The following is a 25,523-nucleotide window of genomic DNA, read 5'->3' on the forward strand; positions in this document are numbered from 1 at the left end:
GCATCACCCATAGTAAAGAAAAAGACACACTTCAAAACTAGTGTTAAAATATATTAAAAGTAATATGTTAACAATTCTTTTAGAATTTCCACACTCACTATTGCACATTGAAGGCCATGGGACTTGGTGTATAGGGAGAATATTATAACACATTCATATTTTTCTATTTTCTTTTTTTCCAAAGAAATCATTCATGATTTAATTTCAGAATCTCTGAGCAATCTAGAATCATGTTGAGGGCTGGGAGATGGACTGTAGGCAGGTGATACTCAAAAATTGAAGTTCTGCTTTCCTCTAGACACAGAAATATTTTTATTAATGGAAATCAGAAAATGTGAGTATGAAAAGGGTCTTTATGCAAATAAATCCCCAGGTCAGTCTTCCTGAGAAGACTAGTTGCACTACTTGGATTATTTTTTGCCTACTTTCAAGGGGCCTGGGTCCTTAGCACTGAGGAGCATTGGATGGTCACCTTTTTTCCTTCCAACTCAATTTCCAAGTTCCCCACATTTCAGAGCAACAGTAAGAAAATAGCTGTTGAGAGCACACACTACACACAAAAATCTGAAGACCAAAGCAAGAATAGATTTCTCAAAGCTTAGGACTGAGAGGGAAGCAGCTTTGGGGGTAACTTCAGCATCCCAGCTCTCTGCCCATGTAGGAGTCAGGCCTCCCTCTCTTAAATATACCAAGGTCAAATGGGAGCCCAGAGAGGTAGACACATAACATGGCTTCCTCTGCAAAGGAAGGGCTCACCTCTGCTACAGCCATCCTTTTTCTGATAATGAAGAAGGAACTGACTCCAAAACCATCAGAAAAGAGCAAAAAGAAAAAAGAAGGCAGTTGACAAGAATGGGCTTTTCTCCAATGGTCTCTGACATCTCTTTAGGTTCCTGGAGGCAAGTAAGAATGAGATATTGACAGACTCACTGACTTAGAGAAAGAACTTATGGTTACCAGAGCAGGAAGTGGGGAGCAGAGGGACAGACCGGGAGTTTGGTATTGACATATCACACTGCTGCTGCTCCTGCTAAGTCCTTTCAGTTGTGTCTGACTCTGCGACCCCATAGATGGCAGCCCACCAGGCTCCCCCGTCCCTGGGATCCTCCAGGTGAGAACACTGGAGTGGGTTGCCATTTCCTTCTCCAATGCATGAAAGTGAAAAGTGAAAGTGAAGTCGCTCAGTCGTGTCCGACTCTGTGTGACCCCATGGACGGCAGCCCACCAGGCTCCTCTGTCAATGGGATTTTCCATGGGATTTACTCCGTCAATGGGCAAGAGTACTGGAGTGGGGTGCCATTCACTAGTATGCTTAAAATAGATAACCAACTACTGTATAGCGCAGGGAACACTGCTCAATATTCTGTAGTAACCTAAATAATTTGAAATAATTTGTAAAAGAATAGGTGTATAACTGAATCACTTTGCTGATGCCTGAAACTAACACAACGTTGTTAATCAACTATGCTTCAATATAAAATAAAAATAAAAAAAGCATGAATCTTGACTGTTTCATACTATATAAATAAAATAACTCCTGAGGTATTTAAAAAGTCATAAATGAGGTAAAACAGAGGAAGACGATTTTGGAAATGAGGCTGCTTTGCAAGGCTCTACAATGAAAAAAGGTAATAAGAATATAAGGCCTTCCTTTTTTCCCTTTCATGTAGCTCCTTTTTGGCTTGAAGTGACCTGTAGTTTGATAATCTAGGATTCTCATGTATTTATAATTTATTGACAGTAACAAAATGTATTAATCTATGCATATTGCCATAGTTCCCTTTTCTGATGTGCCTGATAAAGATAATTTTATCTTTGAGTCTTTGATTCGTGACCCCTACCTGACTTCAAAGAAGAATTGTGCTGTATCTGGAGTTGTATTCTGAAAAACTGGAAGCATGAAGAAATATGGCTAGTCGGGAAGGTGAACTGGATTGAACAAAGGCCCCTGCACTCGTGGTTCTTGGAGAGGTGAAATCGTAGGTAGAGAGTGAATGTTTGGGAGAGTGATTTCTCAATAGATGACTGAATTACAGATTTGGAAAAAAAGGCATTTCAAAAGTAAAATAAGTTGCTGTCTCCTTTTTGATGTTTAATTCACAGTTGGAACTAATTTGTACTTATCTTTATGCGCTGGGCACTTTACAGGGTGTGGGCTTCCCTTGGAGCTCAGTTGGTAAAGAATCTGCCTGCAGTGCAGGAGACCCGGGTTAGAGCCCTGGATTGGGAAGATCCCCTGGAGAAGGAAATGGCAACCCACTCCAGTCTCCTTGCCTGGAAAATCTCATGCACAGAGCAGCCTGGTGGGCTGCAGTCCATGGGGTTGCAAAGAGTAGGGCACGACTGAGCAACTAACATTTACTTACAGGATGTGATACTATCTTGAAACTGAATTCACAAGAAGCTGGAATTAAATCAGGTCAAATTCAGGTATTTATTTCCAAAAGGCAAGATGAGTCCTAAGATTTCTAATACACCCCTCACACCTCACTGTGGGACCAATGAATTATCCTAACAGTGGTGATTTCAGGAGCTCATCCTTATGAGGGTGCTCCAAAAATAATGCACTTTTTTAAAAAAGATTACCAGAGAAGCAATGATCCATATAGATAGCTATATGGAGAGATCCATATAGAGAGCTGGGCTTCCCTTGTGGCTCAGCAGATAAAGAATTCGCCTGCAATGCAAGAGACCAATCCCTAGGTTGGAAAGATCCCCTGCAAAAGGGAAAGACTGCCCACTCAGTATTCTGGCCTGGAGAATTCCATGGAATGTATAGTCCATGGGGTCACAAACAGTTGGACACGACACAGTGACTTCCACTTTCATATAGATAGCTACTGGTGATGGACAGGGAGGCCTGGCATGCTGCGATTCATGGGGTTGCAAAGAGTCGGACACGACTGAGCGACTGAACTGAACTGAAAGAGCTTTGCAATCAAATTCAACTAGATCAATGCATGTACACAGGAAAAACAGAACTCTCTTGAGAAGCTCAAAGCACATACAACCATTATCTTATCTGTCTTGCTAATGTTTATAAGTGCAGTGTGACAACTTCTCATCCTGGAAACTGACACTGAAAATATTAACTTCCTTTCTCCAGTGAGATAATGGTAGATGATGAACAGGTACATAAGGATTAATTATTCTCATTTAGCTCATAATGAAATGGAGACACTCAAAGCATCAAATGATTCACCTAAATGAACTTTTAATTGAATTCATATCTTTGGATTTCATGCCATTTGGTGCACACTAGATAGACAGGTTTACTGGGAGTCCAGCCAATCTTCAGTGAGTGGTGAAGTCTAAAGAAAGAAGACCCCTCTGGGAAAAAAAGGAATGTAGAAAAATGGAAGGATGACTAAAAGGCTAGAAATGTGAGTCTTGATCCACACAAACTGGAGAACAGGGTTGATGCATCTGATTTGTGAGGGGCATGAAGTGACAAAGAAGATGCAGAGATCAACGGTGACTTGAACAGGGAGGTGGCCATTTGCATGTGTGTATGCAAAGATGTGTGTCTATCTTTGTTACTTGTAGCGTTGTTTGTATTCACTGCTGTGATTCACCCTACAAGTTAAGAGACACTAGAAGTCTATGTCTGGTTTTACATGATATAGAAAATTAAAACTGAATATTCTTTTGTTATCACTTTTCAAAAAGATACAGGACTGCTTTAAGAGACATATCAAATTAAAAAATGAACTTAATCTAAAAATTTTAACAGGTCAGTACATCAGAGTCTCTTCTGCAATGAGCTGAAAATAAAATTTCAATTCAGAAGATCAGGGTCCTTTGACAGCAGTTGAATAGTAGCAGCGCCAAAGCCTTTGACTGTGTGAATCACAATCAACTGTGGAAAATTCTGAAAGAGATGGGAATACCAGACCACCTGACCTGCCTCTTGAGAAATCTGTATGCAGGTCAGGAAGCAACAGTTAGAACTGGACATGGAACAACAGGCTGGTTCCAAATAGGAAATGGAGTACATCAAGGCTGTATATTGTCAGCCTGCTTATTTAACTTATATGCAGAGTACATCATGAGAAACGCTGGGCTGGAAGAAGCACAAGCTGGAATCAAGATTGCCAGGAGAAATATCAATAACCTCAGATATGCAGATGACAACACCCTTATGGCAGAAAGTGAAGAGGAACTAAAAAGCCTCTTGATGAAGGTGAAAGAGGAGAGTGAAAAAGTTAGCTTAAAGCTCAACATTCAGAAAATGAACATCATGGCATCTGGTCCCATCACTCCATGGGAAATAGATGGGGAAACAGTGGAAACAGGTCAGACTTTATTTTTTTGGGCTCCAAAATCATGGCAGATGGTGACTGCAGCCATGAAATTAAAAGACGCTTACTCCTTGGAAGGAAAGTTATGGCCAATCTAGATAGCATATTCAAAAGCAGAGACATTATTTCACCAACAAAGGTCCGTCTAGTCAAGGCTATGGTTTTTCCTGTGGTCATGTATGGATGTGAGAGTTGGACTGTGAAGAAGGCTGAGTGCCGAAGAATTGATGCTTTTGAACTGTGGTGTTGGAGAAGACTCTTGAGAGTCCCTTGGACTGCAAGGAGATCCAACCAGTCCATTCTGAAGGAGATCAGCCCTGGGATTTCTTTGGAGGGAATAATGCTGAAGCTGAAACTCCAGTACTTTGGCCACCTCATGCGAAGAGTTGACTCATTGGAAAAGACTCTGATGCTGGGAGGGATTGGGGGCAGGAGGAGAAGGGGACGACAGAGGATGAGATGGCTGGATGGCATCACTGACTCTTTGGACGTGAGTCTGAGTGAACTCCGGGAGTTGGTGATGGACAGGTGATGGACCCCATGCTGCGATCCATGGGGTCGCGAAGAGTCGGACACGACTGAGCGACTGAACTGAACTGAACTGAACTGAAGAATTGAGAAGAACATTTAACTGGGAGTCAGAAAATAAAGAATTTATCCCTGTTCTCCCACTAGCTGGGGGTGTGAATTTAACAAAATCTATCCAGGATACCGAACTCTTCATAACCAATTATAGGGTTAAACTACATTAGTGTTAATCTTTAACTATGTCCTGAGGAACACATATTTAAGAAGATGATGATGAATATTCTATAGGTTTTTTGGTAGTTCTACAATGAAATAAAAATGCTATTTTAAATAAAATTAAATAAGTTTAGGTACTGTAGATTATGGCATAGTGGTAAAGAATCTACCTGCCAATGCAGGAGATGCAGGAGACTTGGGTTGATCGCTGGGTCAGGAAGATCCCATGGAGAAGGAAATGGCAACCCACTCCAGTATTCTTGCCTGGAGAATCCCATGGACAGAGGAGCCTGTCGGGCTACAGTCCACAGGGTCGCAGAGTCGGACACGACTGACCACACGTGCTTGAATGCACACACTTAGATTAGGGTTGGCAAACTGTGGCTTGCAGGCTAAACCCAGCCAATTCTGTGTTTGTATAAATACAGTTTCATTAGAATTCAGCCAAGATCATTAATTTACATATTGTTAACGGCTTATTTTGCACTTCAATGGCAGAGTCTAGGAGTTGTGACAGATCACATGGCCTGAAAAATCTGAATTATTTATCTCCAATCCTTTACATAAAATGAATGCTTGCTGAGCTACAGATCTTACAATTTTCAGTGTGATCAAGTGAAGTCCAAAATCATTTGACTATACAATTCTTTCATTGCCCAACAATCATTAGTAGAAAGAATAGTCTTTGGAATACTTTAGATTATTTCCAAGATCCAATTGTTCCCTGATTCTTCAAAACATTTGTTGTTGTTCACTTGCCAAATTGTATCTGACTCTTCGAGACCCCATAGACTGCAGCACACCAGGCCTTCTTTTCCCTTACTATCTTCAAAACACCCAACTAAACAAATGACCCAATCTATCCCACTCAGTCATTCACCATTCAACAAATATTTATAGAGTATAAGCTACATGCCAGACAATATTTTTGGTTATTGGGGAAAAACGTCAACAAATAGACAAGGAGCCTTGTCCTCATGAAGCTTACGTTTTAATGAGGAGTTACAGCCAAGCAAGGTACTTGGCATATTGTATACTAGACAGTGACAGATGTTAGAACATAGATAGAAACATAAAGCAAGAAGGGGACCAGGGCATTAGAGATCGCAATTGTCAACAGGGTGGTCAAGAAAGGCCTTACTGAGCAAGTGCCATTTGGACAAAGACTTAAAGGAGGTAAGTGTTTTATATGGTGGGAAAAATATAAGGCAGAGGAAACAGCCAAGGGAAAAATTCCTCAGACACAGCTAGAGGTCTGTGTGTGGCAGAGTGAAGCAAGTGATGGAAGGAGGGAAAGACAAAGAGAGGGGAGGAGAGAGAGAAAGAGATAGGAGAGTGGAATCATAAGATCAGAGGTTTTGCCAGATTATAGGGAGTTTTGTAAGAATATAGAGACATTGTAAGAATTTAGATTGTTACTTTGCAATAAAAAAAGGGGGCTATTGGATGGCTTTAAAGAGAGACATGATCAGATTTTCATCTTTAAAAGGTCACTGTGGCTGCTGTGATCAAAAAGACTATTGAATGAGGTGGAGAGAGGAAACAAGGAGACCCGGAAAAGGTTTTTGCCATCATCTGGAAGCAAGAAAAACAAGGATTTGCACACAGTCATGGCAAAACAGGTGGAGAGAGCTGGTCATACTGGAGAGAGCTGGTCATACATTTTGAAAATACAGCCAATGACATTTTCTGATGGGCTGAAAACGTGGTGTGAAAAAAAGAGGAGTCAAGGGTGACTCTCATTATTTTCCAAAACAAGAAAAAATTAGAAATGATAAAAACTGAAATGGGGAAGACAGTGGGAGGAATAAATTTTTAAAGGCACATAAGGAACAGAGTTTGAGGTGTTGAACCAGATGTATGAGTTCAGGGAAGAGAGCTGGGCTGGGGATGCAGGTATGTGTGTGTATCAGTTGCTTAGTCATGTCCAGCTTTAAGTGACCCCAGGAACTGCAGCCCGGCAGGCTCCTTTGTCCATGGGATTCTCCAGGCAAGAATACTGGGGTGGGTTGCCATTACCTTGTCCAGGGGATCTTCCCAACCCAAGGATTGAACTCATGTCTCCTTCACTGCAGATGGACTCTATGGAGGTGGATAATGACTGGATGGTATTTAAAGCAATGAGGCTGTTCAACAAGGAAACAGAGTGGACATCTAAAGAGGTCAGAAAGGTAATGTGGAATCAATAATGGAGGTTGAAACACAGCAGCCAGTGGACAAGAGTAATCACAGGAAAGTAGGGAGTGGCCTGGAAGACCAGTGATGAAAGAGGGAAAAAATAATCATGTCAAACCTATTACTAGATCACGTAGGATGAGGACAGAGCAGAGTGCTGGCTTTAAGAGAGAGAAATACTGACAAGACAAGTTCCAGTGAAGTGATGTGGACCAAAGGCTGCCTAGAGTTGGTTTAGCAGAAACATGAGAGAAGAAAAACTGAAGACAGTAATCTTTGAATTGCATTTTTGCCTGCTTGGGGGAACATTTTCAACATTCAGGAAGCCCTTCAAAATAACACAATTTTCCCATGTACGGCCAAACCCTTTTCCTCATCTTTTTATATGTCTATGCAATGCCAAACATATGGATAATATGTGAAAAATTCCTCAGCCATCTGAATGTTTCCAAATACACATAAGTTCGAAATAAAAAGCAAAATATTTGGATGACTAACTAGATTTTTCATTTGTATATCTGCATGTCTATATAGTATCAAGGTTGAGATGTCTGGAAAACAGAAATTATTACTAAATAAATTACATAATAGTAATTTATAGTTCCTATTGGAAGGATTATCATGTGTTAAGAAAATTCTTGAATCTTCTGCCATTTTATATCCTTAAGTTTATTAGAAATGCAAAAACAGCGTATAGTATTCATATTATTCTTTGTGCTTAGGAAACTGAGACACATTAATTCAACTTGACACAATAAATCAAGATCATCTCACACTGAACAGAATCATGATTACAGCTGAGTTGTTTTATATACACATTTCACTTAGGTCAATAAATGTTTGTTAAACAACAAATAAATAAAAGATACTAGAGTTTTACTATTCTGAAAATGTTCACTTCCTTCTACATTCATGTCAAGAGTATTAATGAAATGCAAAACACAGATTTACACTTTGATAGCTAAACGTGTAACATCTTACAAATCTAAGCTGCTGCTGCTGCTGCTGCTAAGTCACTTCAGTCGTGTCCTACTCTGTGCGACCCCATAGACGGCAGCCCACCAGGCTCCCCCGTCCCTGGGGTTTTCAAGGCAAGAACACTGGAGCGCGTTGCCATTTTCTTCTCCAATGCATGAGAGTGAAAAGTGAACGTGAAGTCGCTTAGCCATGCCCGACTCTTAGCGACCCCATGGACTGCAGTCTACAAGGCTCCTCCATCCATGGGATTTTCCAGGCAAGAGTACTGGAGTGGGGTGCCATTGCCTTCTCCACAAATCTAAGCTGCTGCTGCTGCTGCTAAGTCGCCTCAGTCGTGTCCGACTCTGTGCAACCCCATAGAGGGCAGCCCACTAGGCTCCTCTGTCCCTGGGATTCTCCAGGCAAGAATACTGGAGTGGGTTGCCATTTCCTTCTCCAATGCATGAAAGTGAAAAGTGAAAGTGAAAAGTGAAAGTGAAGTCGCTCAGTCGAGTCCGACTCTTAGCGACCCCATGGACTGGAGCCTACCAGGCTCCTCCATCCATGGGATTTTCCAGGCAAGAGTACTGGAGTGGGGTGCCATTGCCTTCTCTGCAAATCTAAGCTAGTGGGTCTCAAATCTAAGCTAGTGGGTCTCAAATCTTGGGCTTCCCTGGTGGCTCAGATGGTAAAGAATCTTCCTGCAATGCAGGAGACCTGGGTTTGATCCCTGGATTGAGAAGATCCCCTGGAGGAGGGCCTGACAACCCACTCCAGTATTCTTGCCTAGAGAATTCCATGGACAGAAGAGCCTGGCAGGGTGCAGTCCATGGGGTTGCAAAGAGCTGCACACGACTGAGTGACTAACACACACACACACACACACACACACACTCAAATCTTATTGTTCAATACAGAGGGGGCTTGTTAAAACACAAAATATTGACCCCACAACCCCATACCGATTTGTTTGAAATGATTCTTTCATAGATGAAGTGAGGAGAGGTGCTGAGTGGCAAAGGGTAGATCGTGCTGGTCCACACTGATTAGCTCTCACTATCTGAACCCTTTCCCTTTCTGCTGTTAATAGCAGGTAGCCTCATTTCCCAGGCTACTTCCTGCCCTTTGATTTATAATTAAGCTAGGGCAATAAGGATTGAGAGGGAGATTAAGTAGGAGAAAGAAGCCAGAAATTAGTATATTTCTCTCTGTGTCTGTTTCTCTTGCTCTCTCTGGAACTGGTCGTGGCTTCTCCATGACTCCAGCTCGCACAGGGCAACTTCTCTGTCCATGATCCCACCTTCTACTGGACAGTCCCCACCAAGAACCTAGATGGAGGTGGGGAAAGGCAATTTTTCTGCTCTGGGGCCAGCTGACCTAGGTCTCTTCAGGATCTGGGTTAGCTACTGCTAGATTCCTGCTGCTGCTAAGTCGCTTCAGTTGTGTCCGACTCCTAGCGACCCCATGGACTGCAGCCTACCAGGCTCCTCTGCCCATGGGATTTTCCAGGCAAGAATACTGAGTGGGGTGCCATTGCTAGATTCCTGCTATTGCTAAATGCTGGATGGCAACATCACCCTGGTTAATTTCTCCTCAGTTTCTTCAAGTTTATCTCTAATCTTCCACAGTAAATTCCTAAAATGCTCATTTGCATGACTGGGCTCTGACTAATATGGTTACTAAGAATTTTGCATTATTTTTCAAGTTACCACAGGACAGTCTGGGCTAGCATGTCCTATCAAATTCAGACACCTGTCTAACCATCTACAGGTTAGTCACACCCTGATCTCAGCCTCAACATTTATAGACAATGGGAAGGAAGCAAAGATGAAAGAGATACTCAGAAAAGGGAGAAAGGTGATGGGGTAAGGGTCTAACAGGGCTTTTTGTCACCCACTGCTGAAACTTAGTTGACAGAACTAAACAGCAGCCTCTGACGTCACTGTTCTGGGAATGCTAAGGGTCTATCCTTGTGTTCGGAAAGGATCTCTCTACATAGATGTGAACCTTTCAGAGGAAGTCTAGTATTACCAGGTGTGGGGAGAAAGGTAATAATTTAGAAATTTACTTTGAAAGCTGAAAAATAGTTGACCTGTATCAGAAAGTTCTTTCACTCAGTAGAAACAATCAAGACTGTTGACTTTTAGTTAGGGGTGTGTGTGTGTGTGTTTCTGTGTGTGTGTGTGTGTGTGTGTGTGTGTGTGCAATCGTTGCATGTGTTTGTTAACGCCTTCTGAGATATTTGCTTTACTTCATTTCCTTACTTAATAAATTAAAGTCACTTGAAAAGGCTGCGAAGGACTGGAGCTCAGTTACGTCTGACTTTTTACAACCCTGAAGACTATACCTTGCCAGGCTCCTGTGTTCATGAGGTTTTTCAGGCAAGAAAATGAGTGGGTTGCCATTTCTTTCTCCAGCGGATCTTCCCAACCCAGGGATCGAACCTGCATTTCCCATGCCTCCTGCATTGTAGGCAGATTCTTTACCAAGGAGCCATCGGGGAAGCCCAAGGACTGGAGGCCAGGCTCAATTTAGGTGGTAGTCTAAGGGCAGAGAGCTCTGAAGAGCAGGGACAAGAAACACCCACCATAGCTTATTCTACAAAGTGAAGGCAACATGTTCCAACTCATAGTGACAGCAAGCCGTGTTGTGTGCATCAATATACGTGGGTTCCAATTGTAAGCAGTAAGTGGATGAATATTCAGAGGCAGCTTTCTTTGTTTATGGAGCATTGCCTGCCGACCCAGCACACAGAGCTGATGCTGTCAGCATTGATTTCATCACACACTCTCTGGTCTGCAACAGAGCTCATAAAATAACCACTAACTGAAGAAAATATCCATTTAAGCAGTCTTAATTTTCACTGATAAGCAGAGCAAATGTGGTACAACTCTTCTCTCTGATACATGTTCAGTATTCCAAGAACTGATTTATATGTGGCTCCTTGGCTTTATCCATTTGTAACACAAGATACCTGTTAGCATGTGACAGGGACTGCTCGCCACACTCCCTGGCTTCCAAGAGGAAGCATCCAACAGGGTGATAGGCCAAAGACGTCTGCCAAGGCCTAGGGCTGATTTCTTTCAGGGCACAATATGTGCTATAAACATTGTAGTTAGTTCTTTTCCAGCAATAATCTGAAGTGTATCCGTTCGTAAACTCATTTCACACAAAGTACAATTACGAATTACATCTTAGTGGTTCCAGTCTTTTCCTTTCTTCTAGAAACAAAATCCAATATTATCATTCAGGAAACTATTACTACATATTTGTTCTACAAAAATTATCTTGATTTACTAGAGAGATGTGTTAAGTTTGAAAAACTGGTTAGATTTTCAATGACAATATTTTATTTTTTTAAAGATATTTTTCTTGATGTAGACCATTTTTAAAGTCTATATTGAATTTGTTACAATATTGCTTCTTTTTTATGTTTTGATTTTTTGACCCCGAGGCATGTGGGGTCTTAACACCCCAACTAGGGATCAAACCCGCACTCTCTGCGTTGGAGGCTAAGTCTTAACCACTGGACTGCCACAGAAGTCCCTCAATGGCAATACTTTAAAAAGACAAAGTATGAGATGTTAAGGGGTGAGTTGATTCATTCTCTGATCTAACAAAAGCCACTTTTAGATATTCAACACTGTATTCACAGTCAAGTTTTTATTTATCATTTATTTCTGGGAAATCCTCTCATTTGAAGGTTTTTCTTGTCCCAGTGGAGTCCTATTCCTTTTTTTCTTTTAATATTTCACATTATTTTGAGTTTTAATATCTATAATAATTTTCTAATTTTATCCTTAACTGAACAGCTTTGCTCCTTTAAGTGAGAGGTAAAATAAATTGAAAAACTAAAAACAAAAAACGTTAACTGAAAATATAAATTCAAAGGAACAAAAATCAGTAAATTGCACCTTGTTAACCAAATCTTAGCTCGGCAAAAGTGAGCACTGGAATGTGTGGCATTCTTGCACAGCTTTTATGAATTAGAGTTAAATAGTTAACTATAAATTATTTTAAAGAGCTCAATAAGATAACAAAGAAAACCATGATTGATCTGATTTTGAAAGTTAGTATGGTGGATGTGTAGAGAAGGAAATGGTAACCCACTCCAGTATTCTTGCCTAGAGAATCCCGTATACAGAGCAGCCTGGTGGGCTGCTGTTCATGGGGTCACACAGGGTCAGACACGACTGAAGCGACTTAGCCTGCATGCATGCATTGGAGAAGGAAATGGCAACCCACTCCAGTATTCTTGTTTGGAGAATCCCAGGGACTGGGGAGCCTGGTGGGCTGCTGTCTATGGGGTGGCACAGAGTTGGACACGAATGAAGCAACTTAGCAGCAGCAGTAGCAGCAGCAGCATGGTGGATGTGAACAAAATATTTTTTCAAGGCTTTTTCCTCTGAAGCCATCAAAGGACCATGGCAGACCTGATGACATTGGTGGAGCAGCAGGGGTATAAAGACCAAGCCAGAACTGCTCTTCGGACTCCTTTCAAACCATTTATACTCAGAACACCAAACTTAAAGAATTATCTGTGACCTTTGGTTAGAATTCTTCAGGTGTTAAAGGGCTTTAGCCAGGCAGGGCAGCTTTATTTTTCTAAAAACCAGAATACTACTCTTTCCCTTTCACTGAGGGTTCTGACTTTGCATGCTATGGGAGGCCTGTCCTATGCTCTCCCTCAGGGCCCTTTGCAGGCATTCTGGTCAGTTCCAGAGGCCTCACCACGTGCCCCTCTACAGAACCTCTAGATAGGGTGGTCAAGAGCATGTGTTTACCTGCTTACCCTCGGCAATTCTATCTGGCCTTTATAATATCTGTTTCTCTTAGGAAACCAAATCAAAGAGAAAAAAAGAAAAAAATAAGAAAGAGAAACCTTCTCACTCAACTCTTGCTTTTAGCCTACTTTTTCATTTCTCTACTTCGCATTCACTTGAAGTTTCCTAAGGGTGGCTTTTACTGTTTCTTTACTTGTACATCATGAATTCTCTGCCTGAATGTTTGTGATGTGGTTTCAACCCATGCTTTTATTAAAACTACTCCATCAAATATCATCAAATACTCTCAACCACCAAATCCAACAGCTACTCTTTAATCCTCATTCTTCTTTCAACAATACATTTTTATTCCCTCTTTGAAGTTCTTTATTCATTTCTTTGGCTGCATAGGGGCTTAGTTTCAGTATGTGTGATCTTTTGTTGTAGCACATCGGCTTCTCTCTAGCTGTGATGCGTGGGCTCAGTAGTTGTCGCTACTGAGGGATCTTAGTTCCTCAACCAGGGATGGAACCTGTGTCCCTTGTATTGCAAGGTAGATTTCTTAACCACTGGGCCACCAGGGAAGCCCCCACAAATGTTATTCTTGCTCACCTTCTCCTAGTTGATATTCTTTTCATTTAGCTACAGTGATGCTCGATGACCCTGAATCTAAGCATTTCTCCATTTTGTTGTGGGTTCCTTAGTCTTCCTTTCCCTGTATTACAGATAATCTCCTCCTATCACGTATGTTTTCTCATTTCCTACATGGAATATGTAGAAAATTATTTAAACAATTCCTCTAAAATTAACTATCCATAAAATATTAGTACTATAGTCCCTGGGGTCACAAAGAGTTGGACATGACTTAATGACCAAACAACAACGATCCTGTTCTCTTATTTCTGAAGACGGAAAGAATGCATAAGCACTTTTCTTTCTCCCCGTGCAGAAGTAAAATCTGTGGCAATTCATGACCCCATGATGAATGTCAGAAATGATCAAAGAGAAACTAACACTTTTTGGACAACAAAAGCAACAAAAACAAAAGTAAATTATTCACAGAAAGGATCAATACTAAAAAAGAGCAACTAGTATTCTGGGAAGAGGGCTTCCCCTGGTGGCTCAGACAGTTAAGAATTCACCTGCAATGTGGGAGACCTGGGTTCGATCCCTGGGTTGGGAAGATCCCCTGGAGGAAGGCACGGCAACCCACTCCAGTATTCTTGTCTAGAGAATCCCATGGACAGAGGACCCTGGTGGGCTACAGTCCTTGGGGTCGCAAAGAGTCAGACATGATTGAGTGAAGAGATTTAGAGTTAAGGTACATGATTGCTTGATCATGCCAAGTCTTTAAAGTATAAGCTACTGGGGGCAGAGTCTTTCATCTTTCACCATCCATAGCAATAAGCACAGAGTCTCACACATGATTTGGTCTCGATCAATGTCTGCTAAATTAAATATGAGGCTTACAGCAACCACAGCCAAAAAAATACAGGATGAAATATAACAATATTTTACTTAGCCTCATCACCAACCTAAGATTTGTTCTAAAAAATATTTTGTGCAATTGTTATACTACAGTTGATGAAATATTATATGTAAGGCAGGGATATCAAATACTGTGGAGGTAGTTGACATCAGCTCACTAAAAGCCCTGCCTGATCCCCCTTCTAAGCTCATCAGCTAGAACAGCCTACCCTTAAAGCACTTACACAGGGACCAATAAATGGCAACACTCCAATAGAACTGCATGAAAATATCCTTCTCCTTTGCTTAGGAAAAAAGACAAGAGAAGGGCATTATTATCAAAGAGAGAAATGAGAGATTGGAGAAGATAAATTGACACTTGGTCAGTCCTCATTTAAAGGGAAAACAAAGCATTTCATCTGCTCCTTCCATGAAACTCAGGGGCCTCAAATCATGTGAGATGAGATGGTTACTCTAAATCATTGAGCAGTTTGTGCCAGCGATTTACAGCAGTACTTTATTTTATTTTGCTAACCCACCACTTAAGTGTCTTAATGCTTTTGGTAGGATATGAAAGAGGCCTTGAAAGGTTTCTGAGCTCATCAAACCCATCTGGAAGATCAGAGCCAGAGAGAGAGAAACACTCATACCTGCCCCATGGGAGTTTCCCTAGTTGATCAAAGGGGCCAGTGAATATCACAGGCAGGGCCTGAGGGGAAGTAGCTCCTGATGATTTACTGTGCCTTAGAGTCAAGGCAGCAAGAACAACTGTCTGGAAGCTGCATCACTAAGCCAGGATGGGAAGGGAGAAATCCACAACACAAGGTACCCGGACAGAGCACAGACCGCTCAGCCATCAACAGCTCTGCCTGATACCAACCTCAGATAAATATATATATATACACACACACATTCATACCAACCTCAGATAAATATATATATATACACACACACACATTCATACCAACCTCAGATAAATATATATATATACACACACACATTCATACCAACCTCAGATAAATATATATATATACACACACACACACACACATTCATACCAACCTCAGATAAATCTATATATATACACACATACACATTCATACATATAGATGTATACACATACACATGTATGTACACAAATGTATATACACATGTATGTATCCCATTAGTGGAATACTTGGTAGGTGGGAATGACCTCTCTCTCTCGGCAGATTCATGGGATCTAGAGCTGGGAAGTGCCTGTTACAGAGGAGGAAGCCAAGAATGGGTAATTCCTTTCCTGTAAATCTTTGCGGAAACGTCTATTGGAGCAAGAAATATACATATATATGTAAAAACATACGTATCTAAATGTACATCTATACATACACATATATGTACAGCTCTAGATCCCATAAATCTGCTGAGAGAGACAGAAAGACAGAGACAGAGAGAGAGACAGAGAGAGAGGCTATTCCAAAGTACCAAGCCTTTTACTAATGGTCCTGCAGGTACAAGGAAGATGGAGTTGGAGGATAGTAATTCTTGAATTTGATTATTTCTTCCAAATGAACTTGAGACTTTCAAATAGATTAGTCTATAAATCACCAGACTATGCTGAACACACTGAAAGGAAATGCTGTTCTGTTGTCTGGCATCTTTAACTTTACTCCCCTCCCCACTAATGACTCCTAAGGGGTGTGTGTCCTATTAGTACAGCTGATAGAGCCATCAGGACAGAAGGATTCTGCATGTGTCGACTGCTGAATTGAGACTATCAACTGAACCTACTACATATTTAACAGACTTGGAGAATATTTGGGGAAGAATCAATGTTTTAGACCACAAAACTTAAGTATAAGAAAAGTAAAAGGATGGTAACTGCTTGATTGAAAGGGAAAATATAGGCTAAAATGACTTATTCATTAACTCCTGATATTGCAAAACTAGGGGACATCCCTAAATTAAAAAAAAAAAAAGTCTTTTGGGATAAAAAGGAAAGTTTTTATTTACTAATAGAATTTCACTAGTTAATAAATAATAAAAAACCAGGGTAAGTAAATGATGGATAGGATATCCAAAATGGATGAATAAGTGAAAGTAATATACTTATCCTTTTAACACTACTACAAATTATCCCTTGATTTCACTATGAAAGAAAAATAGTAGATTATATGGATTAGGTATATGATCCCACATCGAAATTTTTTCCTCCTTAACAAATAGCCTAACCTTTATTCCCACTCTTAATAAAACTTTTTGGTTCTTCCTTGAATGGAGTGCAATCCAGTGATGCTTTGGCTTCTGCATGAGGAATAATTATTGATTATTTGAGGAATAATCATAATTATTTCTGCATGAGGAATAATCCTATGTATGTAAGCATAATTTCATAGATATGGTTCAGACTTTTGTTATGAAAAATAACCACAGGCATGTCACACCTTCATTCTGTGCCAAATCTATGTAGCACTGTCTCAAAAATATGTTGACATAACAGGAAACAAAATATCAGAAAAATTCAGCATGTTAAGATAATTTATTTCAACTAATGAAATAAAACTGATTTGATGCAAAAGTCCAGCCTGTTTTCAAGGATGAGATATTTTTATATGTTTCTAAAACTGTTATTTTAATTAGCAATACATTATATGAGATCTCATGTTCTTCAAATTTTTAAAACTTACACTCCCATGGAGAGTTTAAATGACCTGAATGTAGGGATCACTTTGTATTTCCTATCTGAGAAACATTTCAACAATTATACATTTATACATATTTCTTTTTTGGAGTGCATAATTGTTTATGTATGTAGTATTGAAATCGTTCAAAGACTTTATCAACAACCTACTTTTTAATATAACGTGTGTTTTGAGTAGAGATGGTATAGCATTGGTTCTGAAACATTAGTATGGATCAGAAATCATCCGGAAGCCTTATTAAAACAGATTGCAGGGCAAGTGCAATAGATCTGCAGCGGGGCCTGAGTATTTGCATTGATAACAAATTTCCAGGTAATACAGATGCTGCAGGTACAAGGATCTCACTTTGAAAGGACCCTTATAAATAGAAAACAAGTTGTCTCTAAAAATTCTGGGAATTACTTCCAAATTACAAGTAACTGCGAGAGAATTATCCAGCAACATCCAAGTTATAATAAACTTTTCCCATTAATTACTAAAGCAAGATAGTTTTGTTTATATTATTAACCTTCCAAGTAATTTACAAATCTGAAATTCATAAGTATGCTGACTGCCAAAGAATCCCTCTGCACTTAATTTCATTTTGGCATTAAAAATATTTTATGTGAAATAAAACATAAAAACAGCAGTAAAATTCTCTAATGATACATACATGGATATGCTTATGCCACTGCAATATTCTTAAGTAAAATCACGGCGTTATAAAGAGGCCTAAATACTCTGCTACCTAAGCTATTTCAAACTAAGTATTAGAATACAGATCAGTCAAATTGCCAGCAGATAGATGACAGGCAGACTTTAATTACAGCTTTTGGTAACGATATTTTCTACTTTATTAAAACCTAGTTTCTTATTGTGACTATTTAAGTATCTCAACTTACTTATGTACAGTACTTATGGAAGAGCTCCAAACACACTCTTGAATCTGTGACTTTGGATCGCTCAAGTACGTGCTTAATTTTGTGGGGAAAAAAAGGTGGCAGTACTGAACCGTGGCCCAAAACAAAACAGAAAACAAAATGTAAAACACATTTCTATAGGCTTATACCCCAACACGTTCACATAAATATTGCAATCAGTTCAGTTCAGTTCAGTCGCTCAGTTGTTTTCGACTCTTTGCGACCCCATGAATCGCAACACACCCAGGCCTCCCTGTCCATCAACAACTCCCGGAGTTCACTCAGACTCACGTCCATCGAGTCGGTGATGCCATCCAGCCATCTCATCCTCTGGCGTCCCCTTCTCCTCCCGCCCCCAATCCCTCCCAGCATCAGAGTCTTTTCCAATGAGTCAACTCTTCGCATGAGGTGGCCAAAGTACTGGAGTTTCAGCTTTAGCATCATTCCTTCCAAAGAAATCCCAGGGCTGATCTCCTTCAGAATGGACTGGTTGGAAATATTGCAATAAGTATGTTCAATAATTTGTGCCTTAATTTATATCATTTTCAATTAGTTGTAAAATTTATGTTCTGATTTATATAATAGGAATATATATAAACATACACACACACAGATCCTGATGCTGGGAAAGATAGAAGGCAGGAGGAGAAGGGGACAACAGAGGATGAGATGGTTGGATGGCATCACCGACTCAATGGACATGAGTTTGAGCAAGCTCCAGGAGATGGTGAAGGACAAGGAAGCCTGGTGTGCTGCAGTCCATGGGCTCGAAAAGAGTCGGACATGACTGAGCAACTGAAGAACAACACACACACATATAAATGCTAGAGATATATCTGATGTAGACTATAAATCAGAAACCTAAATCTGTATTAAAGTCTTTCATGTAGTTAAGGATGTACAAAATTTCTGTTGGATTCAGTTGAGATTTCTAATTATGAATTCCTTATTTTTAACTTCTGGCACTTTCTCAGGGCACCGAAATTAATGTCCTAATATGAGCAGCAGGACACACTTGAATGCAATCAGAACAACGAGGCAGGTGTCTGCGAGGCCACCTTGGCAATCAGTCTCTTTGGCGCAAACAATTTCAAAATCACTCTCACATTCCCACCCTGTGCTTTTTCCTTCCATTGACCTTTATGTCTGTCCTCTCCCAAAGAATTATTAATCAAGAAATTATTATTGTTGTGGGTTTTTTTTTTTTTTTTGGTAACTTGCATACTTACAATCAGGAGGCATCTTTTCCATAAATACTGTGTAATACTCTTTAAGGAGTTCAAAATTTTCCTGATTAATACTTTCTTGCAAAGAGACATCTCCAAACCTAAATATAGAAAAAAGAGAATAATTATGGTTTATAAAACAGGACCCCAAAGTAACTTTTTTATCTTTCTTTTTTAAATAGATGGTAACAGTTTTGCAAGGGAGGAGTCTGTTTTTTGACACAACATTGCATAATGGTGATTTTTAACATATTCCAGTTTCCACTGGCCCTGATTCCACCAATCTTTTTTGACATACCAAAGTATTCTTAGAATCATCATATGCGAACCTGAATGACATAAATCTAAAACACTAACCCCATGCCTCTGCATAACTGAGACTCTGTCCAAGTTAGTTTCTCCATCTCTGCAGGGCTGTATCTCTAAAGACACAAAGCCTCTTCCCTCTCTTTCTATTCTTCCAATCTTCCTCTTCACCAGTGATAGCTTGAGGAGAGGTCCAGAAGACCAGGACCAGATACTGAGCTGCATATAGCCTTAAACACACTGCTACAGGCGCACGGAGGGCCCTCCACTCTCCCAGGGACTAGCTCACTTCTGTAAACTATTTTTTTCTGTCCACACCATGAAGGATGCCAGCCTCTGTACTGGTGCTCTTCTGCTATCTTCTCAAGAGGACTATAAACGTAGTGGTTTTTTAGTTTAGTTAAAAAACAACAGTAAATGATTAAAACATTCTTATCAATCATGGCAAAGAACACAGTAGCTAACTATGGGGGTAGGAGATATATGGAGAAGGCGATAGCAACCCACACCAGTACTCTTGCCTGGGAAATCCCATGGACGGAGGAGCCTGGTGGGCTGCAGTCCATGGGGTCGAAAAGAGTCGGACACGACTGAGTGACTTCCCTTTCACTTTTCACTTTCACGCATTGGAGAAGGAAATGGCAACCCACTCCAGTGTTCTTGCCTGGAGAATCCCAGGGACGGGGGAGCCTGGTGGGCTGCCGTCTATGGGGTCGCACAGAGTCGGACATGACTGAAGCGACTTAGTAGCAGCAGCAGGAGATATATAGAGACTAAATTATAGATAAGGAAGCATTTTAAATACTCTCCAAAAGTTTAACTTTGGGGAGCTTTTTCAGCCAGGCTTTATAGCAAGACAGTAACTTCTTTCTGTAAGAAGTTTTAGAGAATCTTTTAAAAATGTATTTTGTGAACCTTAACTCTTATCTGTTTTTGATAATCTCTACATGTGAACCATATGAGATGCTAAAGTTAATTCCTTTACCTGCTAAAAAATGGTTTGTTACAATTACTTATGAAATCACATAAAATCATCTGTCATTTAACTGAGCAAACTATTATGAAAGGATGTGTTGGCATCCTCCAATAACAATTATTTTAGTAAATAAAACAAAGGAAAGGATAACATGTTTTAGGTCCAGAAAATTTTGCCACAATTAGTAGAGTTTACAATGGTGAAATACATGTGAGCATAAAACAATTCTAAAATTTGATACACACACATAGGTATTCGGAAACATGAAGAAAGCTAACCCATGTGAATATTTTGGTATTGACACCAATATTTTCCTTATTATTTTACAACATTTAAATTTGATATGAGCCAGGAATCCTTAAATATTGTCTATCCTTAATCCTTAAATTCTTATTTAAATTAAATAAGATTAAATTCTTAAATTTAAATCCTTAAATTCTATCAAGGAATTTAGTATGGATGAAAGGAAAATGTTACCCATGAATCCAGTGTCTATGTACATGTGGAATTGCTCAGCATATTCATAACAATTAAAAAAAAAAAAGAACCGATCTTATATCGGAACCCCTTACCTCTCAGCAAGAGTCTGCTGTTCATTGATTCCAACGTTAAAAAGTACTGGATGCACATGAAGCAACTGTCCTTCTTTAATCTGCAGAGGCAGTGACTCAAACACCCTTGCTGGAACCTTCACCTCTACCACATAGTGCTCACTGGAGAGAGGGGGACAGAGAGACGCAGCTCTGCTTTATTCCACTCAATTGTATTACTATAGAGTCATTGAAAAGAAACAACAGAACAGCTGGAATAAAGCACTGATTCAGGTTTTTGGCTGCTGTTTGCTTATTTGCTATTATTAATTCATTTGATAATCATTTCATTCACTTCACTATTAAATTACTTGGCATAAAGGAGTGTTTACATTTACTTCTATTACTTTGAGTTGTTTTAGGAAACGAAGAACATTTAAGTGCATGTTCATATACCATGTGCATAAGAGCGTCAATATTTGTTTTCTTGATTTAATTATTTTAAAACCAAGTCTCAGTGATAAGAAAAGCAATTAAATGATGGATTTTCAATAAAGTGAAACTAATGAACGAAATCATTTATAACATTCTTAGCATAGCCTAATTGTTATTATTGATGAACCCCCCTGTTTGTGATGGCCTGATGGAGATGCAATAGTTTTATTACTTAAGATGTAACCTTTGGTGATTCCTGATCATTTCTCCACATTATCATGGGAGTATTTTTTCATTGGAAATTTCTATTAAAAATTACCCCTAATGTTTAGTGTTGAAGATTTAAGTTAGGATTCACAAAATAAGGTCAAGAAGAATAGATGCTTACATATTCTGAAATGTAGTATCTTTTGATCCAGTGTGAACTGAGCAAAGAAATGTCAAGTTTCACCTGGAATTAAGGAAAGTCCGTGTGTTTCCTGAACCATACAGAGTGCTAGTGTTGTAATACATATATGGTGTAAGGAAGAACAGGAGAATCGGCGGGTCTCTATGAAAATCTTTTCAGTTTCTCTAGTATAATAATACTGATGCTTACTCTGAATCCTCGACTGCCAGAGTTTTTCACCTCAGCTTTGAACGAGAGAACTGGGAAATACCATCCATCCAGCAAGCAGGGATGTTAGCACTACCCTCAGATGGATGGACACTTTATTTTTCTTTTTAAAATTGCTTTCAGTGTCCTTTACAATAGACTGGCTAACAGACAGCTGATATTTACTTATTTCGAAATTTTCTGGAATATGAGAAGATTCAGTTGGTAAAGTCTGCTCTGCTTTTAAAGATTGCTCTGAAGGTGAAACATTATACACTTTATGATAGCTTTTTTTTAAAAATTGAAGCATACTTGATTTACAATGTTGTGTTAGTTTCAGATGTATAGCAAAGTGATACAGTTATATGCACACACATCTTTTCAGATTCTTTTCCATTATAGGTTATTATAAAGTATTGAATATAGTTCACTGTACTATTAAGTAGGTCCTTGTTTATCTATTTTAAACATAATACTGTGTACCTGCTAATCCCATACTCCTCATTTATCCCCCCATTCTCCTTTGGTGTGGTAGCCATTCCCTTCTCCAGGGGATCTTCCCAACCCAGGGATTGAATCTGGGTCTCCTGCATTTCAGGCAGATTCTTTATCATCTGAGCCACCAGGGAAACCCCAAGAATACTGGAGTGGGAAGCCACTTGCCCTGGTGGGTCAGATGGTAGAGAATCTGCCTGAAATGCAGGAGACATGGGTTCAATTCCTGTGTCAGGAAGATCGCCTAGAGAAGGCAATGGCAACCCACTCCAGTATTCTTGCCTAGAGAACTCCATGGACAGAGGAGCCTGGTGGGCTACAGTCCATGGGGTCACAAAAAGTCGAACACGACTGAGCTACTAACACTTTCACTTTCCCCTTTAGTAACCATGTTTGTTTTCTATTTATGCTTTTTAAATAAGTACATTTGTATTATTTTTTTGATCCTGCATATAGTGATATCATATGCCACTTGTCTTTGTATGACTTGTTTCACTTAGTATGATAATCTCTAGGTCCATCTGTGCCACTTCCAGTGGCATTATTTCATTCTCTTTTATGGCTGAATCGTATTCCATTTTATACATATGTGTGTATATATGTATATACATACACACATCAATCTTCTTTGTCTATTCATCTGTCATTGGGCATGTAAGTTGCTTCCATGTCTTGGTTTTTGTAAATAGTGCTGCTATGAACATCAGGGTATATGAATCTTTTTGAATTACAGTTTTTGTTTTTCCTAGGAATGGGATTGTTGGATCATATGTTAACTTTATTTTTAGTTTTTAAGAAACCTTCATACCATTTTCCAATTAACGTTCCCACCAATAGTGTAGGAGGGTTCCCATTTCGCCACAAACCTCTCCAGTGTTTACTATTTTTAGTTTTTGATGGTGGCCGTTCTGACTGGTGTGAGGGGATACCTCTTGGTAGTTTTGATTTGTATTTCTCTAATAATTAGCGATTAAGGTGAAGGACAGGGAAGCCTGGCATGCTGCAGTCCATGGGGTCGCAAAGAGTTGGACACAACTGAGTGACTGAACAACAAAATAATTAGCAATGTTGAACATCTTTTCATGTGCCTGTTGGCCAAATGTATGCTTCTCTGGAGAAATGCCTATTTAGGTCTATTGCGCATTTTTTTTTTTTTTTTGTGATCAGGTTATTTGTGAGTGTGTTTTATATTGAGCTGTATAAGCTGTTTGTATATTTTGGAAATTAATCCCCTGTCAGTTGCATCATTTTCTCCCATCCCATTGGTAGTCTTTTTGTTTTGTTTATGGTTTCCTTTGCTGAGTAAAGGCTTTTGAGTTTAATTAGGTCCCATTTGTTTATTTTTGCTTTTATTTCCATTGCACTCAGAGACGGATCCAAAAAACATTGCTGCGATTTATGTCGGAGTGTTCTGCCTATGTTTTGTCACTCCATTAAAATATAATTGACATAAGCTCATTGTTTTAAGTACATAATTCAGAGTTTTAGCAAAGTTATAGAGTTGTGCAATCTCGACCATAATTCACTTTCAGAACATTTCCACTGCCTTAAAAAAATCTCCTTTGACTGTTTGCATTCAAACCCCAACCCCAAAGTCAGCCCCAGGAAACAACTGATCTTTTTCTATGTCTCTACAGATTTTACTTTTCTACATGTTTCATATAAAAAGAATCATGCAACATATAGTCCGTCGTGTCTGGCTTTTCTCATTTAGCATCATTTTTCAGTCATGTGTGTCATAGCCTGTGTTAGTAGCCTGCTGAATAGTGTCCTGTTGTTTGGGAATACCACATTTTGTCTGTGCATTCAAGTTGATGAACACTTGATTACTTCATGATTTTGGCTACCTGTGTTCTGAAAAATACTACTAGTTTTGTGTGGACATTTCCTCTTGGGAATATACTGATGAGTCATGTAGCAACTTTAGGTTAACTTTTTCAGCAACTGCCAAATTGTTTCCAAAGTGATAGGACCACCAATAACGAATGAGGATTCCAGCTCCGTGAACACGGGCTGTCCTTTCATTTCCTGGATCGTATTAACTTCTCGAAGCATTATTTTGTGTGTTCTGTTTCCAACTCTTCATGAAAGTTGGTCAGTCATGTCCACCTCTTTGCAACCCCACGGACTATAAAGTCCGTGCAATTCTCCAGGCTAGAGTACTGGAGTGGGTAGCCTTTCCCTTCTCCAGGGGGATCTTTCCAACCCAGAGATTGAACCCAGGTCTCCTGCACTGCAGGCAGATTTTTTACCAGCTGAGCCACAAGGGAAGCCTAAGAATACTGGAGCAGGTAGCCTATCCCTCCTCCAGTGGATCTTCCCGACCCAGGAATCGAACCAGGGTCTCCTCCATTGCAGACGGATTCTTTACCAACTTAGCCATCAGGTGTGGTGTACGTGCTCAGTCGTGTCCGACTCCCCAAAACCCCATGGACCGCAACCCACCAGGCTCCCCTGTCCATGGGATTTTCCAGGCAAGAATACTGGAGTGGGTTTCCATTTCTTAGAGTGCTTTATTAAATTTAGTCTGATGTAGTTATTCTATTTAGTGCTATTGTGAATGGTTATCTAGTCACCATTGTTTCTAACAACTTTTCAAGAGTGTGCTTTATTCTTTTTCTTGTCTGGTCCAAACCCAGTCAGCCCCCTCTAGCAGGAGACTGCCGGATTTTATGGCCTGCTTTGCCCTCACAAAACTGTGCTGACAGAGCCGGGAATGATGGGAGCAACTCGGCAAAATTGCCACATACTCCTACTGACTTATCCAATGTACACCAGTTTTTCACGAATAAGTACTTCTAAATTTGTGCACAAATTCAGTTCTTAGTCGTAAGATGGTTGCTTTAGAAAATTCTGTCCAATTATGATGTCGCTTTCTGGAGAAAAAAATTGCCAAGCTGCTCACTTTGCCATTCCAGTTTCATTCCCATCCATATGATAGCTTTTGAATTTAGATACAGTCTAAAGAACTCC

The 25,523-nt window shown here is 39.8% G+C and overlaps 1 protein-coding gene across 2 annotated transcripts in view; it reads right to left on the reverse strand.

Annotated features, from left to right (window-relative positions):
- INPP4B (inositol polyphosphate-4-phosphatase type II B) overlaps positions 1-25,523 on the reverse strand; it is an 850,869-nt gene that overhangs the window by 69,434 nt on the left and 755,912 nt on the right. For both annotated transcript variants that reach the window (XM_027567415.1, XM_027567414.1), the window contains exons 22-23: positions 21,068-21,208; positions 19,217-19,314 (exon numbers count right to left, since the gene is read on the reverse strand). In XM_027567415.1, coding sequence (XP_027423216.1) covers positions 19,217-19,314; positions 21,068-21,208 — 239 coding nt within the window. The remainder of the gene's footprint in view (positions 1-19,216; positions 19,315-21,067; positions 21,209-25,523) is intronic.

The sequence above is a fragment of the Bos indicus x Bos taurus genome, chromosome 17, assembly GCF_003369695.1.
Source record: "Bos indicus x Bos taurus breed Angus x Brahman F1 hybrid chromosome 17, Bos_hybrid_MaternalHap_v2.0, whole genome shotgun sequence".
NCBI classification, from domain to species: Eukaryota; Metazoa; Chordata; class Mammalia; order Artiodactyla; family Bovidae; genus Bos; species Bos indicus x Bos taurus.